This window comes from Pundamilia nyererei, unplaced genomic scaffold (genome assembly GCF_000239375.1).
Source record: "Pundamilia nyererei isolate P.nyererei 1_Seehausen unplaced genomic scaffold, PunNye1.0 scaffold00066, whole genome shotgun sequence".
NCBI classification, from domain to species: domain Eukaryota; kingdom Metazoa; phylum Chordata; class Actinopteri; order Cichliformes; family Cichlidae; genus Pundamilia; species Pundamilia nyererei.
In genome coordinates, this window is record NW_005187467.1 from 142,263 (window position 1) to 160,244 (window position 17,982).

The following is a 17,982-nucleotide window of genomic DNA, read 5'->3' on the forward strand; positions in this document are numbered from 1 at the left end:
GGTCTACGAGGATCACTGAATTACAAAGAAAGGAATATGCTGAAGCTGTTAAAAATATATATGTATATATCAACTTTAAGGTCACCACTTTATTGTACTGTAAGTTTTTATATACACTCAGTCAACTTTACAATGAACATACAAGGTCAGCCAGTGAAATTCACTATGAATATCATAGCAATTCCTTTTTTTACAACTAGTTGCTCAGAACACGAGCAAACAATAGCACCCAAATCCGCATTGCAGTGATATACTTATATCAACCTCTTCCACCCAGCTCAAAGCTATGAGGCTGTACATGTACACCTGCACTCACTCCTTCATCCCACAACCTGACATTGTGCCTTGCTGTATAGCAAACAACTAAATTTGTTACTTTTTGGTGGGAACAGGAAATGACAGCATTTGCCTGTTGACCTCTCTCAGCTGCGCACTTAGAGTCTCTGTCGTTAGGGATAATTCTGCTAGTTGCGTCTGTAGGCTTATGAGGGTCTCGTTCAGCTCTTCCTCTTTACGGCGAGAGTTAGCCGCCTGCCTGCTGTACTCTAACACCATGCATCCACCACCAATGAGGAAGATGATTGATTCCCCCAGTAACTCGGCGCCCAGCTCTGCTGCCGCTTCCTCGTTCAGCGGCTTAATGGTGGCTCCCCTGAAGCCCATGATCCGCATCTTTGTTCTCATCTCAATCCAGTGATAAACTGTTGGAACAAGGAGCATACAGTATATAAGGAAAGAGCTGTTAGACTTTGAATATGTTTGGGTCCTGTTCAATTTTTCATCAAATCTGGTCAAAGGTTGCGAATACAGGAGAAACTGCATTTATAGTTAAAGATGCATGTCATCATTGCACTATCATTTATTATAATCTTCTACCCAGCTGAGAAAGTAGCCTTAATACCATACTGAAATTGGGTTGAAATTGTTTTGTTTTTTAGAATAAAACATGAAAACAGGACAACACTGCCCAAAACCACAGAATCAGTGGTGCTCTTGGTACATTACACAGAAATTAGGCAACCAGGTTCATTAAAACTGAATCATTCTTCCATATATACCTGTGGTCACCACATGACTTAGGATCCACATTTACTAGTTAATAATTCAAGAGACTCTCCAAGATTCAGCAGTCCATCAAGGAGACAAATTATCTTGATGTCAGTTATAAGTGGGAAAAGAATAAAGCCCCCTGCAAAGTGAGAAGCCTCTTAAACAGAATGCAAGAAGGCTGCCACGTAAAGATGAATCCCTTCACAGTCACTGGTGTCCTGTATAGCAACTGAGAAGCCAAATCCCTCAGAGCCTTAGCTTACATAATATTTCTTGTCCATAACAAATTTTGTGTGTTGTCATTTTGCCCCTGCTCATACTCCTCAAAAGCTGGTGTGTCCTCCATTTCACCTTCTTGCTTCTGACCCTCCTCCACCCCTTGACAGCTCTAAGTATGACTACACCTTCACAGTTCGGAGTAAAATCCTTTCTGCTTCACTCAGCCATCATATATGAAGATAAGACCACCTTTAAATCTAATCAAACTTTAATTGCATTTTATCTACTCAGTCAACAAATAATACCGTGCCCTTTTTTCTGCAGCGCCTTTTCATAAAAGCTCGATTTGATGCATTAATTTACTTAAATTTGCTATCTTTAAAGAAAAACTGTGACTTCTTTTTAATTTGCACACAGTAACAAACACAACATGATATACACAGTAATCTTTACTTGGGAAGTATTTTGAATGACTAAACAATAGAGCTAAGTGTCCACTTAGCATATTTCTGTCTAATTAAAGTCAGTGTCACATTCTGAATAGGGCGTTAGGACAACAATTGTCCTGCCGTGCCCTCATAATAGCAAAGGCTAATACAATCTGTTTCAATGACAGACAAGACCCGCCCTTTACACCTTGCCTGGCTGCTATTGGTCGAAGAAATATATCTTGAAAGATGATTGGATAACAGTCATTTCAGGTTCATTATCATTGGTTGTTGCGTCTCCCCATGCTTATCAACCGTCAGAGGTGACTGGACTGAACTCTAAGCCTTTAGCAGCCGTTAGCTCAAATTACTCACTCTGTGCCGGCGGCAGGCAAATGTAAGTTTTAAAGAACTCGCTCCTCCGGGCTCCAGCTTTTATCCGGTTAGCCACAGGCTTGCTCAACTGCCTCACTCCGAGGTAGAGGAGCTTGGCGATAGGGAAGGCACCAACAACCATCTTGGCGGAAACGCTTCTCAATGGGGCGGAGTGCGTAGAGGTTACGTGATGACGTTAATGATTGACAAGCCCAGTCACAAATCCGACCACGTGTCCAAGTCTCGTGAACTGAAACGCCCTGATTTCCTTACTTATTTGGTCCCATCTTTCCCAATTTAAATAACATTATTGATGTTTGACATTAATTTTCTCTTTAAAAATGAACTGAATATGTAATTAATTAAGTTCATAAAATGAAAAACAATTTTTTTGCGTGGCATCATATTGCATTGGTGCATGTTAGATTATTTCAATGCACAAGCATTATAAACTATAAACAAAAGTAAGGTACTATTTTATGGTTTTATTTTTTCTTAAAATGAGAGAGACTTGTGTATCGGAAGTATATGATGGGCCTATAGGCCCAACAAATTAATACAGTTATATGTTTTTAAAAATACATAATTGTGTAAAACAATAGTCTATTATTATTCATGTAACACAGTTCATAAACTAAAAAAAATCTATTCAAAAGTGAGGGTGTGAATAAAAAAAAAATCGACAATTACCTGTCCGCAATTTATTAAATAATACGCAACTCTTCCCTCACGGATTATAAACTTCACCTGGAACAGCTGTGGCAGGAACACTTGGCTCGGGTTACAGCACTGAAGAAAGCCGAGGGGCTGGACTATCAGCCAAAATAACTCAACTCGGTACGCAGCTATGACTAAATGTCTGGAGCCGCCGCCACAAGAGAGCGACTCAGGCTGATCCCAACTTCAGGAAGACAAGAAGGTTTGGACGCAACGCATTCTCTTCAGTTTAGGACAAAAGGACAGGCTCTGATTTGTTGAGGTATGAACTTTTAATTTGTTCCGTAATGCAAGTTTGCCCGTCTTCATGGTCGAAAACTCTAAGTTGCGGTTTAAGATGGTGCTTGCATTACGGATTTGGGCAACGTCGGATTAGTTATCTGTTCGCACCTCAACTGAAGTTATGAAAACTCTTTTTCACAGCGGATCTCCTTTCATTTCTAGTTGATTGTGAGGTTTCTTCTATTTGAGGAAGAGCGTGTACTGTAATGAAAATCAGATGTTACCAACCGTGCCTGGCATGCCACTCTGTCCAAAACCACAAAGAAAAGCTGAAGTGCAAAAGCGAGCTGCTGGCTGGACATTGATGTGCAACCAGTAAAACAATCGTTTATTTACAGTTATGTATATATATAGTCTAATACAGCCATACAGCTATGTAGAAACACAATATCCAGGGTGTCTTTTCTATCAGTTTTGTGCTTTTATTCTTTTTATTTTTTGATGTGCATTATTATTGGATTGTTACTACACTGGGTCCTGGATGAAATGTATTAATTGTTGTTTTTAGTGTTAGGATAAGCAAGAAATTCATTCATAACATTTGGTGTTAGTATAACCACTGTTTCAGTCTATTTTACATCACAAATTCAAATGTGCCAATTTTTTGCTTAATTGAACTGCATGTTGGATCTATACACAACTCTAATTTACAAGCAAAGCAAACCTTCCTGTTGGAACAGGGATGAAATGGCATTTATCCAGCATGTGTGCTTTACATGGTTTCTCTATCAAAACAAGTTTGGCTGCATTTGTTGTACTTGCTGCAACCGGTTGCAAAAAATCGTTAAAACCAAGCAGAATTCAGCAATTTTAAAAAAGAAAATTGTGGTCGAATTCATGTACATACGCATATACCAGCTGATATTTACTTCTTGGTAGTGGCTCTGCTTTGCACCACAGCTTGAGAATGTTACAAAGCAGGCATTGGATGAATGAATCTGGCATGTAACTTCCCAGAAATGTCATATAGCACTGAGAGATTCCTGTGTCATATGCTGTGGAGAACAGTATTATGCTAGAAGTGAAATGAATTACCACCACAGAGACACGAGGCTATGCTAAAAACAGTTGTCCACATTATGGGACAAAAGGAAGGAAAGTTATACTCTTGTTCTGGATTAGTAATCATCACCTCAGCATGTCTCTGGTCTATCCATAGTTTATGTGCTCTTGTGTCTGCAGTGACTGGCTTTTATCCCAAGCTTGAGAAATATAATAGTCATGTATTGTGTAAAGTCTTTGGAAGTGACAGTTGCTATCGTGAATAGAGCGTATTAGTGTGAACTCTTGTTTGTGTAATTATGTAGGTTTGGCTTTCAGTGACTAACTAAGTCTGCTGTGCAGGTGAAAGCACTGTAAAAAAACAAAACAGAGTTCTTTGGGTGGGGTTTTTCCAACTCGTTATCTCACTGTTGTCCAAGTACATGCCGTGTTTTAATCAGTGAGCCCTTTACGATTAGTCTAATGTCAGCATGGGGTCATAGTCAAATTTAACTAAACTTCTCATGTAACTAGGTGAGCACAACGTCATAGCGGTTTTTGAAATTAGTTTTACAAGCCTTGACATGACCTTTCACATAAACAGCTCAAGTGTTGCCAGTATCTGTTGATGCAATAATGCTGATACTAATGATAAAGCCTATCAGTGCATGAAGATCTCAGAATTCTGCAACACAGATTCCTGGTCATTCTCACAGTAATTACACAGCACCTCCCACATGAATCTGCATAATTATCCTTGGGTTTATTCTCCTTTCTCGCCATGTTTTCAAACATTCTTACTACATGAAACAGTGATGAGCCAGTGTAAACATTATGCTGGATGTTGGACTTTGGACTCTTGGTATTTAAAATCTTACTATGCAAGAGCAATTGAAATGTATGTTCATTGATGATGACTTACAGGTAATGTTTGCTTTAGGACTTTATGATAAACAAAAATGAAAAGCAGGCCACAAAGGGAAGTTGTATAAAGGGAATGCTTTATCATGCTGTTGCAAGTTTTCTGCCAGCACAAAGCCAAAGTTCTGGAGGAAGGATATGAAGGAGGGACCGACAATTGTGAAAGAGAACAGGCAGGAAATTAGTACCTAGATAGAAATATGTAGTTAGGATAAAACTAGAGAATTGGATGTGTAATCATGAACTTCTAGCGAAAGACTTAAAAGGAGTGGGAAAGGGAAAGACTGCTTGTAGTCTTGGTTAGACACACCCTAGCATTTTGCAAAGCTAATGATTATTGTCTTTAATCTCTAAATTTCCATTGTGCTTCCCATAGTTTCTCTCTGTTTTTCAGGGTGTCCTAACAGAATTTTAACATTTTGCACTGCCAGTAGTTTTGGGGACAGTAGTTTTGTCAAGTGCCATTTTATATTTTATTCCTGTGGCTTTTATGTTGGCTTCACCACTTGAAAGAGCTAATTGTTGCTGTATTGTACTACATTCTAGTCTAAGCACTGGCAAGAAAATCAAAATGTGGTTTTCCAAGAAACTAACCATGACACAAAACCAGAAATAGACGACAGCACAGATGCAGTAGCCACAAGCTGTCAGTTCACTTTAAACGTCTAGATGATTGATGTTTTTTCGCTTCCATATTTGCATATGCTTCTATCTTTATTTACTGTAGCACGTCTATTAAAATGTGGAACAATTGCCTCAAGAGATACTATATGTGATAACTGAAAGGATATTGGCTGTTCCAACAAACAAAGTTATTGACTATATATCTCTGTCTTCACTTCTAAAAACATTTTTTTCTTTACACAGAGTTGTCTAGATTTTTTTATTATTTTTTTAGATTCATACACTTGCATAAGATAAAAGTGTTAAGTAAACAAATGAAACCTATTGTGATTAAAAAGAAACAAACAAGGAGAAATAAATGAAAGAGATTATCTCAAAACAAACACTAAAATAGCACAAAAACAAAGGCAAATCCAGAATCTAAATGTTATTATGATAGGTATGTCATGGAAGATGATAGAACACAAAATAAAAGTAAAGTGAAAGGAGAGAAATAATTCAATATTGTCATTATATTAACTGCAGTAATGTGCTTTATTAGTTTGCAATAAACTAAGTTATAAGAAAAGTTAACGTCGTAAACACACCCAAAAGAGTAATTAAAATCTGCGGTCCCCAACCTTTTTTGCGCCACAGACCTGTTTATGCCCGACAATATTTTCACGGACCGGCTTTTAAAGTGTCGCGGATAAATACAACAAAATAAAACTAGTACCGGTATCGAACAAATAAGATCTATTCATAAGGCATGTGAAAAGACCCAGGAGAACCAAGTTAACGATAAATGAAAACCGATAAAAACCCTGAAAACCATATTTTTCACACCTGAGCCTCAACTCTCGCGGCCCGATACCAAACGACTCACGGACCAATACCGGTCCGAGGCCCGGGGGTTGGGGACCGCTGATTTAAATCATTTTAAAACACTGTTTAAAAAAAAAAATGCTTATCTTTGCTTGTTTTCACTTCTAGTTGAGCAGCGTAGCCTGGCTTTTCTATGCAAATACAGTCTTGTTTACTTTGTCTTACTTGATCATTTTCAGTGTATATTTGTTGTTGATTTAGTGATGGATTTGTCCAGTGTATATTTTCTGTAACCTTGTACAGCACTTAGGTCAGCAAAGGTTGTTCTATGTGGGCTAGAAAAATAAACTTTAACTTGACTTGACTTCTTACATGCATCTAAAAATAAATTACGTAACATCTAATTATGATTCCGTTCTAGTTTTAGTGAAGTTAAAGTGTTCCGGCAACACAAAGCCAAAATTGTCGGAATCAAGAGAAAATAGCAAAGGTGCCAAACGGCATGCAGAGTTTCACAGGAAGAAAAAGGGTGGGGTGAATAAAATCCTGGGCAGTAAAGAGAGAGTTCAGTGAATGAGTGATCAGCCTGACCTTTGTGAGTCACCAAGAGTGCAATCTCTTTTTGTGTGAGCTGCTGTTGACAGTGGTAAGCGTTCAAGTGTGCTAATGTGTGAGAATGTCTCACTGGGAGGAGTAAGGAATGTGAGCCGGCACCCAGGCCTGACTGAGATGTGACAAGTTCTTGCTACAAAGCATGACAAATAGTATGAATAACACTTATCTGATTCTGCTGTAAATTTAGTATTGGTTACTTCATATAACCCTTGTTTGCTCTGGCCAGGGCAAATTTTTAGTTGGTATTCTAATTAATCAGAATTATGTAGAGCAGGGTGTGCATAACCAATGCTGGTTGAGATTGGTCCAGACAAGGTTTCTTTATGTATAAACACAACAATATTAAACAACCGGGGACTACGAAGCTCAATCTCGCATCTCTCTTCATGACTAGTGGAAGTGGCTTGGCTCCTTTAAACCACTAAAAGTGAACCGAGGAACATTTCCAAAAATATTTTATATTTTTTCCTACACATTATGCGTATTAAATTCATTTTCATCGTCATGTACATGTGTAATCTGTGTCTAGTCTAACACAATAAAAATCAAAGTATCAGGAAACAGCATCTGAGTGAAAGTGAGGAGGTTCAATAAATCTGTCCTCTGTCACAACCTTTTCCCCCCATTATGCCTAAACTAGGGATGTCGCAATAAACTGAATATAGGACGGTAAAGACAGGTAAAACTGGGTGGTTTGCAGTATAGTGTTACAGTCTACAGTACTGTTGCACTGCCTGCAGGGCAAACTGGGTTCCATGGTCATAACTCTTGTAGGTCCTGGATAGCAGGAGAGACTTTTGCAACAGCAAAGATGTTGGTAGAAGTCTACTGAGCATTGAAATAAAAGCTGATTTTTATAATACTTCAAAAATAAATGTCCAAATGTCTTGATGTTCTTTGGTAGGCTGCTGACTGACAGGACTTGCTTCTTGAAGCTGTCACTAATTTGGCACCTTACTACTGTAAACTAGTTTGAACAATGTTCTTTAGTAACATCAAATTTCACCGTCATTCTAGCTTTATACTAGCTATGGATTGGAAAGCAGCCATTGCGGCTCATGTAACATCTACTTGCCTACTGCAGAATGTAGTTGGCTAACTATACAAAGAACCGTAAACCACAAAGGAAATCTGCTGGAACTCACAATATAAATTATTAGATAAGGGTGATAAGTTAAGCTTTCAACATGGCAGAGTTACTTTTAGAAATGTCATGAACTAAAGGGTCTTCACAAGATTTCTACTGCATGAACAATATTTACTGGACCTAAAGGCTGAAGATGCACTATAAATGTATGTTTTAAGTTTACTGAGAAACATGCAGTGGTGACTCTCAGCTTTTTGTAGTGCATCCAAATGTATACACAAAAAAGCCTTTGCAAAGGCTTCTATGCAAAGTGGTTATTACTGCGCAGCTCATTGTTCGTATTTTTTTTATTGGCTTAAACTCATTAACAGAATAGCCCAGCTTGCATCGGCGTCTCTCTGGTTGTTAGTATTACTATAATTTGTCACACACTTGAAGCTGTGCTGCACCTGTCTGTCTGGCCTGTCTGTCTGAAACTGACACTCCAACATAAGTCATAAGTGATGTTAAGCTTGAGCACCTGGTATCTCAGATAACTTGGTTGAGTCAGTAGGTATGATGAACACCTGCAACCAGCACTTAAAAGGGCGCTCAAATGTCTATAACGTCATTATAAATGTTTGCAATTGTGCACTATGTCATATTTCTGTTTTTGAACTTTCAGTAATCAGGAAATTGTGACTTGTTTAGACATGACAGGCATTCGGCTTATTTGGAAATTGCCTGAAGGCAATTTCAGCTTGGAGCTGAAAGGGAAGAGCTAAGCAAAGTAAATCTTGCATGAAACCTAACTTTCAAGGTTGATTTAAAGTGAATTAGGGTTCGAGGAAGTCTGTGTGTAGTTCAGTATTAGGAGAAACATTTCCTGTAAAATGTTAATTCTTCTAAAAAGATGATAAAAAGCTTGTGAGCTAATGGAAGTGTTTTGTTTTTTGGATTTTTTTTTCTGTCCTAACAGGTGGCGTTTGTTTTCAGGAGCAAGTTATTGCTATCTGATGAGTCATGAGTTCTCAAACAAGCTTTGGGAGCAGCATGCTGTGTGAGTTTCCACTAATGTTTAACTTTTCCACTTGGCTCTGTGTATATTTGTACATGTGGGAATAATATCCTCTGCTAATTGAGTTTTGTACATTTGCGGTTTATATTCAGTCCAGACCATGAATGATGATCTGAGCGCATCACTCGCTACAGCAGACGAGTTATCCAAAGAGTTTAACTCCTTGCTGCAGGAGGCCTCCACCAGCAATAACAACACAGAGTCTAAGTCACAGGTACTCACTCAAACACACACACATGTAGTACTAGTTTCCCTCTTTTAGCTGTTAATTTGCACTAGTTTATAATAGTTACATTTTGTAGTCCTTCAAAGTGTCCAACATGGGTGGAAATATCAAGGCAGTGGTTGATTTATTTGTTTTTTCCTTTCCTCTGTTTCTAAATTAAATTTGCCAGTGAGGGGCTTTCCTTGTCCTGATTTTTTTTGTAAATGTGTGAACACAGACCAAAATAAAAACTTTCATTCAAATTCACTTGCACTCTTTCAAACACACCCTTGTACAGATGTAGTTGAATGCCAACAAAAACATGTTGACATGTTTGTGTTTAAAACAAAACAAAACGCAGTGATATCCATATCTCTTTTTTTCTGTAGGCCACCTCCAGTATCTCCAGAGAGCAGCCTCAGTCCAGTTGGTCTTCCAGCACTTCCACTACTAAACAGGCATCCGGTGGCAGCAGTAATGGATCTCCCAGCTCTTCAGCTTACTCCACAAGCTCAGCATCCTTCCGTCCCATTGACTCTGTCAGTTCTAACGATAATAATACCAGATCCTCCCCCGTATTCCCACCAAGCCCACTATCATCCCCAAAGCTCCAAAGAAGTGCACATGCTCCAGTCCGAGCTGGATCTGACATCGTCCACCATAGTTACAGCCATTCAGCTCAAAACACGAAGTATAATTCTTTGCCTCATTATGACAAGAGCCCACGAAGCTCAGTTAGCTCCACTGATAGAAGCCCTGCTCCAAACTCAAAGGCTGTTACTTTGGAACCATCAGCTTCAGCCCATTCCAATTTGCTCAGACCTTATGACAGCAGCCAGATGCGTCCAAGGTCGCCTCGATTCGACAGAAGCCCTTCTGCATTGTCTGTCAATTATCCAATGTCCAGCACGCTTCCCAGAAATTTTAGCAGTTCCAGGCAACAAGGTAAAGTTTTCATTTTCAGGACATTTAAACTTAATTATCATGAAATTCATTTTACTTTATTACCTTTGTAGTAATTTTAATACATTTTATTAAGAAACTAGGTGAGCAACTACCCAACAAGTCAAATTAAATTACCTCAACATATCTGGATATAAGTCAGGATTTGAGATTCAAATATTGTCTGGATTAAATAAAGGGGTGTGTTGGGTAGAGATGTCATTAAAGTGTGGCTGAAAAAGCGCTTCTTAGTCAACAAGATAAAAAAAAATAGATAGATAAATAGATAAAAAACAGACTCACTTTCTGAACATGAAAGCAAATCTAAAAGTAGACGTGTCACAGTGTTCTTTCAGTTATAAAAAACAAACGCATGAAAATGTTATAAAAAATAATACTGGTCCGTAAGCTTATTAACTTTCTAGCACACTTGCTCTATTTTTGTTTTTCCTTTGCTCATATTTTTGTTGCTTTATCTCCCACAATATCAGACGAGGCTGTGCAATGGCAGAAGAGTCCTGGCAAGTGGAATGAGACAGATCTGGACATGTCTTATGAAAGGAAGCCTCATCACACTTATGACAGTTAGTGGTTTTATGACCATTTAAAGTGAATTTCTGGAATGAGTCTCTGCAAGTAATCTAAGCAAGTTTTTTTTGTTGTTGTTCTTTTTGTTTTTTAACCTTGCTGTTGCAGAGACAGAGTGGCTGCGGTCAACTATGCCAAATCCAAATTGGAAAGAATCCAACCTCGATGGCCCTTCTCCAGCTCCAAGCCCCATAAAAGTAAATAGTAATACAAGATGAAACTTGTTTGTATGGCTTTTGTGTATCTCAACGCTTTAATTCCAATGAATCTGCTTCCAGACTCCCTGCAGTTCATGAGAAACTTCAGATATGTAAATTACTCTATTTCCTTGTTTTTTCATAGATAAGAAAAAGTTGATCGCAACATTAGTGAACAGGATGCACCTTTCCTAAAAATCTTGATCTCAATTCAGAGCATGTTTTTTGTAATACTGCATTTTTTGTCTTCTGTGGGACAGAAAAATGTCCAGTTTAATGAAAAAGAACACGAAAACCCCCCAAATTACTTCCTCCATTGAAATAAAAGGAAAAAAAGTGTCCCTTTTTTGTTTCTTCTGTTACAGGATCGTCTCTCTAATACTCAGTTTTCCAGTGGATCCCTCCCCCGTAATGCACGTATTGCAGTACCACCATCTCAGTCTCACTCCCCTTACCAGTCTCAGCCCATCTCCCGTATTTCTATTCCTCCCAATTCAACTCAGTCCCGCCAGCATAAACCCATTCCTCTTTCTGTCATCATGCGCCTTCAAAATCCTTATTGGGGAGCAATGATAGCCCCCCAACCCAGAGTGGTTGGAGGACAAAGTGACATGTCACCTTACCAACCTGCTGTACCCGTCCCAAAGGAATTCTTCCAGCCTCCTGCAGTTCAGCCACAACTGAAGCCACCTGAGCTGTGGCAGCCAGCTCTATACAGTGACGGTAAAACACATTTTACATTAGCAAACACTTCCTCACTATGGTTTATGAATCTCTGTCTTATAAATGGTGATTTTTATCCATGATTGTAGTGCTGAACCCAGCGGATATAGATGCAGAGTTAGAGCGGTTGGTATCTGCTCAGCAGAACCCTGTAAATTTGGAAAATCCTGCCATATCAGAGGGTAGTGTGGAGACCGAGGGCACCAATCAGCAACCTCCTCGGCCCCTAAGCCCCACCACGCTGCAACCAGTGGTGGCGCCTGATGCCCAGAGCCATGTGACCCCTGTCATCGAGGAAGTCCTGCGCATCAGGGCAGAAATTCCCAGAGCCCTGAAGAGGAGGGGCTCTGTGAACCTTTCAAAGCCCCTGAAGAAGCCCTCGCATTACCAACCAAACCAGTACAAACATCTTATCAACAAGCTCTTTCGCAAGGAATACCATAACAAGGCGGACAAAGGTAGTGAGAGTAGCAGCTCATCAGATGGGGAGGACAGTGCTTTACCCCCTCCCCCTCCACCTAAGACACCCACTCTCATTAAAAATGACAAAGTAAGTATTTAACAACAATAACAATTATAACAATAGCATCTAATGTTTTAAAAGGTGGAATGCAATCTTCTGCAGCCAAGTGTTTGGCTTTATACAAACTGATATTCTGTTTTTTGTGCAGAATTACCGTTCAATTTTGCGCCTGCCTAATCGAAAGCGCAAAAATTCTGGCAGGCGGGCTCGGCTTAGCCCGCTGGTGCTTGTACTTGATGGAGCTTTAGCTGGAGACCTGGACACAGTGCAGAAAGCTGTCCAGGAGGTATGTATACTAGCTCTATCTCTCTATCTCTATCGCTAGCTTAATTATGTTAAGAATTTAAAGAGAACTTCAGTTAGCAAAGTCCAGACATAAACTGTGCAGGCAGCAAGGTTTGGATGTATTTCAAGAAAATAGCATGATCTCCGAGGGCTGCCCATAATAGTTATATTATTTTTCTTCCACTTCTTTAGCTTACATCAGCAGCCTAAATACAGTTTATTGGACTGCAACAGTGAAGTGACAGACTTCCTGCTCCAGTGCCGAAAAAATGTTTTATGTTTAACTTTAGTTTTCTGAAGGAACACATGCTGAGTATGCGTTCTGTTTTTCAGCTCATCTCTGAGTCTTCCAGTCAGCACAATAGCTTCAACTCCTATTTTAGAAAGAAATGCTGACAGTCATGCCAAACGAATGTCAGAGTGGATAAACTGGTTACAACAGATGCAAATCTTATTTGTTTTATGTCTGCAATTTGTTTAAATGGTGGGTGGAAATGAATCACATTTAATCTGACAAATCTACTGTGTGTAAAATGCTTTTCCAAGATGAGTGATCCCAGCCAACCAAATGAAGAAGGCATCACTGCCCTTCATAATGCCGTCTGCTTTAGGCATCACGATATCGTGGACTTCCTGGTTCGGATTGGAGTTAATGTCAGTGCACCTGACAGCCATGGCTGGTAAATATTTGTTTACTGTTGTATACATCCTCTTTCTCTTATTTCCTCTTATGTTTGTCTCCTGTAAAAGCCTTTGTGTAACTAGTTCATATAACTTATTTCAGAACACAACATTACTCCTTGTTTGCACAGCCATGTGGACAAAAGGTACAGCCTATTTCAGTTCAAAAGATTTACATAAAATTGGTCTTACATTTGGATAGATGAACATTACATGGCATAGTGTTATTATTTTTAACCAAAACTCAACCAAAATGCAGAAGGAAAAATTAAATACAGCCTTAATATTTCCATAAGGCTTAAGAGGGTAAGTAGCACACAGGAGCTGCTGATCAAATACACTTGATTAACTGATCATCAATAAGTGTGACCACCTCTATAAAAGCAGAGGTTTTGGCAGTTTGCAGGTCTGGTGCATTCAGGTGCGTGCACCAATGATCTCAGAGAAGCAATTATTGTTTCCTACTGTTCTGGAAAGGGTTATGAAGCTATTTCCAAACAAGATGAAATCCATCATTCTACTAAGAGAAAGATTATTCGCAAAAGGAAAACATTGAAGACAGCTGCCAGTAAATGTTCCAGTACATTCACCCCAACGTCAATGTTAAGACAAATTAAAATTGAGATATAAAAAAAGCACCATTCAAAATACACCAGTCCTCAGCCTGTTAAAGGTTACATTTCATTCCTCAGCATGTTAAATGTTACAGTTCATGGCAGTACAATTGGACAAAGACTGAACAAGTATGATTGTTTTGAAGGGTTGCCAGGAGAAAGCCTGTTCTCTCTAAAAATAACATGGCAGCATGGCTTAGGTTTGAAAACCTGCATCTGAACAAATCACAAGGCCTCTGGAACAAAGGTTCTCATTTAGTAAGAATGCCTGCACACAAATTCATTCAAACATATCATGCCAAATCAGTCTTTTATACCAAATTGGTTCATAATTTATGAACACAGTTAGAACAAAGTGATGAAGGCCTAACTTTGGAAAGCTTTTTCAACTTTTCTGGCTTTCTCTTTGGGTGCAATTGTTTCCATTTTCAGTTGGCCCTGCTTTCTTGCCATAGATGCGTAGACTTCTGTCTTACAACATCGACCACTTTTCTCATGTTTAATAAATTCCATATTAATTTTGTGTATACACATAACTTTTGCACGAAAGAAATGTATACTTGAACATTTCCATGCACATATTAGTAAACAGCTCTCTAAAGAATATCTTTAATATCTAAAGAATGTCTTTTTGGGCAGACATGCCCGAAGTGGAGATGCACTACCTCACATTTGGTGAAAACCAAACACAAACACCTCATGTCAAACACAGTGATGGAGGGGTAATGTCTGGACTGATTTTGCAGCTACAGGACCAGGGCAACATGTAGTTTTTGAGTATACTGTAAACTTCCTTATATACAAAAGTATTCTAGAATCAGATGTGAAGTCTTTTTGACTAAACTTGGTCATCCGTCCTACAGGGCAAAGATTCTAAGCATACTGGTAAATCGACAACAGACTGGTTGAAAAAGAAAAGAATTAGCCTCACTGAAATGCTGTGGTGGAACTGTAAGTGAACTGTGCATAAATGAATGCCTGCAAAGCTCAATGAACTCAAGCAACGTTGCTAAAAAAAAAGTGGGCCATAGTTCGACCATAATGACACGAGAGTCTGATAAAGTCATACAGAAAACGTTAACATGTAGTGTGCTTAACTTTTCTTTTTTTGCATTTTGGTTTTGTAAATATTTCCCTTTGGCTGTGCTGACAAGGATAAAGGTTTTTCAGTCTAAGTTATCATTTGATGAAGTTGATCTGAAGGAGTTGCAAAGGAATAGATGTTTTATTTTTTAATATAATGTTATATCCTGGTATCCAAAGCCCTGGAACTGGAAGACGGTGTACGGATATATCCATATCTATAAATACAACATAATTAAAGCTCTTTATGTGGCCCACAGGACTCCTCTTCATTGTGCAGCCTCTTGTAATGACCGTCCTCTTTGTGAGTTTTTGGTGAGGAGTGGGGCTGCCGTCATGGCCGTTACAGAAAGAGACAGAGCTACTGCCTCCCAGAAGTGTGACCCTTATGCTCCTGGATATGAGGAGTGTGAAACCTTCCTGAGGGGTGAGACAACAACTCCCACACGTAAACTGTACTATGAACTGTTTAATTAGTCAAATAGTACTTATAACGTATCATATGATATTTTCTACTGATGTAATCTGCTCCATGTTTAACCTCAGTGTCAATTGTTTTGTTAAATAGCATTCAGCCATTCACAGACATGTACAGAATGTGTATATATATTGTATGTTGTAATATAAATAATAGTAAGAAAAATAATAATCATAATTAAATAGTTTTGTTCAAAATCTACTCCCAAAGAAATGTTAGGAGGATTACAAGTTTTCTTTCTTTCTTTCTTTTAAAAAAAAATAATTTTAAGAATACAACGTAGGAACACTTTAAGGTGGCGTTCAAAAGCAAATATAGTGACCTCTAGCCTCTCAATGAACACTATTCCAAACTACTGCTTTCTGGTACAGCAGTTTTTATAGTTATATGTATCTTGTATGTTTTCTTTCTTCAGCTGCGGAGGAGGCCATGGGGGTGGACAACAGCGGAGTGCTTTATGCTCTGTGGAGCTACCCAGCTCAGGCAGCAGATGAACTGAGCTTTAAAGACGGAGACATGGTCACCATCCTCCAGAAACCTGAGGGGTCAGACTGGTGGTGGGCCTCACTGTGTGGCAGGGAAGGCTTTGTTCCAAACAACTACTTTGGGGTAAGACACCACTTTCTAAATAAAGAAATCATCAATTCAGTCCTTTTCTCCTGATTTCATGATTTTCATTTTGCAACAAAACATGACTTTTAATTGTTTTCATGTTTGTTTTTTTCTTTTTCTAGCTTTTCCCGAAGGTTCGGCCGAAATCTCTGTGTTAAGTAGCATCCTGATTATCAGGTCTGGTCAAACTGATGCAGGGAATATTCTCAGATGCTTTATAGCTTCAGACTTTTAGTTGAACATACTGTGTCTGTACGGCCATAAAAAGACTGCAGACCTAAAAGATTTTTTGTGATCTGTCAGGGAAGGAGAGGCAAAGGTGAAGTCTCTATACTCCTTTTGGCTGTACTGACAAGGATAAATCTTTTTACGTTTGTACCGGCTTGGCTGTAGAATAATTATCTATGTTACAACTCTATAACAGATAGTCAAGTTTTGTTGTCTATCCAAATGTTACAAAGGGGTGAAGGTCCATGTTGTTCGGATTACTTCAGTCAGGGGTTCACCATACAATGAGTAAAAAGTTGGTAAGGTTACTAATCAGAATGCAAACACTGGCTTTTGATGTTCAGTCAACTTATCAGCAAAGTCATGGCAGGTGTGTGAAATCTTGTGACTGCTCAGTTTAGAAATGCTTTGCTTCAATCAAAGTAAAATCCAAGTTTCCATTCCTGGAAAAGTTTGCAGAAAGGAAGCACCACAGTAAAAGAGAGCAGTTAGCAGGGAATCTTTTACTTTACATAATATTTCAGAAATGTACTCGGATATCACAGCCTTTGCAAATAGTTTCTCAGATATTAGTACTAGTATTTAACTGTAACTTTTTCTGGCTACAGTGGCTGTTAAATCCTAATAACAACAATATTCTTGAAATATGTGTGATTTTTTTTGAATGTCAGGAGTTGTGTTCTCCTATCAGTACGGCGGTAGTAGGTTTACCATAGTATTTTCAACCTCAGTATTTTCTTTTTGCCTTCAGGTTTGTGTTGTATGTTTATGCTCACTAAATAAGTGTGTCTTTTTTGAAAGTGTTTTCTGGGTGGATGTGTTTGTGTGTGTACTCACAGTGGTGTAGTGCATGTGGTGACAAAAACTGGTTTTATTATATATATTTTTTGTTTCCACACAAGTTTCACTTGTTACTAGGGCCCTCTGTGCATCTAACCTTTAGGCTTCTACGGAGCACATAGTGATCAAATTTTTGAATACTGAATAAAAAGATGAAAATCGTGTTTTTGTTTTTGCCTTTTCTTTAAAATGTGCTGTATTTGGAGTTTTGTTACTTGAAAATACCATTTTGAAATGTCCCTTACTGACCAACAGATGGCATTGTATTATTAAGTATTTCAACAGCTGCATGTTTTGCAAGCAAAAACTGTATATAGTAATATATGACAAAGCACCATTCAAGGCTGGTCTGCAGCATTATCCCACACTGTACATTATACATGGAAAAACATCTGCTAATTTCTTTTATTTCTTCTTATTTGAAGTTCATTCATTTCCCTGATCTTTTTCAGTCTTTTTGCTTTTACACCACAGAGCACCCACAGGACTGCTGTGATATTTAATGAATCAGTTAACTGTATTCTGATGAATAAGTGTAATTACTGAAAAAGCTACACGCATGATGAACAGGTTTTTTTTTTAAAATTAACTCTGATTTGCATCTTTTGATCTACAGACTATCTGCACTGATATTAACACCAACGCTTGTATTCTTCAACACAATCCCTGAGGACAATTACTGCCAACACTGATTGAAGCTGACTGCTGTTTTCTTTAAATGTTTCATGTTATGCAGATTATACAAACATGATAATAATGACATACAGTTAGTGGATATACAGCATCACTGTTAACTCTCTCACACACACACAGCTGTGATGAA

At 38.5% G+C, this 17,982-nt stretch overlaps 2 protein-coding genes across 4 annotated transcripts; one reads left to right on the forward strand and one right to left on the reverse strand.

The window, feature by feature from the left end:
* Positions 1-57: 57 nt before the first annotated feature.
* On the reverse strand, positions 58-2,345 carry opa3 (outer mitochondrial membrane lipid metabolism regulator OPA3). The gene is made up of 2 exons (XM_005735887.2): positions 2,073-2,345; positions 58-701 (listed from the first exon to the last, which is right to left on the reverse strand). The coding sequence occupies exons 1-2, from the start codon at positions 2,212-2,214 to the stop codon at positions 373-375; spliced, it is 471 nt and encodes a 156-aa protein (XP_005735944.1). The 5' UTR covers positions 2,215-2,345; the 3' UTR covers positions 58-372.
* Positions 2,346-2,827: 482 nt separating this feature from the next.
* On the forward strand, positions 2,828-17,321 carry ppp1r13l (protein phosphatase 1, regulatory subunit 13 like). Of its 3 annotated transcripts, none has more exons than XM_005735884.2 (13): positions 2,828-3,051; positions 9,062-9,142; positions 9,253-9,374; positions 9,755-10,310; positions 10,799-10,891; positions 11,004-11,092; positions 11,458-11,815; positions 11,905-12,365; positions 12,487-12,624; positions 13,170-13,303; positions 15,262-15,428; positions 15,895-16,088; positions 16,214-17,321. In XM_005735884.2, exons 2-13 carry the CDS (start codon positions 9,106-9,108, stop codon positions 16,247-16,249), a joined length of 2,385 nt encoding a protein of 794 aa, XP_005735941.1. In that variant the 5' UTR covers positions 2,828-3,051; positions 9,062-9,105; the 3' UTR covers positions 16,250-17,321. The 3 variants fall into 3 exon arrangements, with proteins under 3 accessions (XP_005735941.1, XP_005735942.1, XP_005735943.1); XM_005735885.1 differs by having other exon boundaries at positions 2,828-2,991; XM_005735886.2 differs by lacking the exons at positions 13,170-13,303; positions 15,262-15,428; positions 15,895-16,088; positions 16,214-17,321 and adding an exon at positions 12,957-13,059.
* Positions 17,322-17,982: the final 661 nt, after the last annotated feature.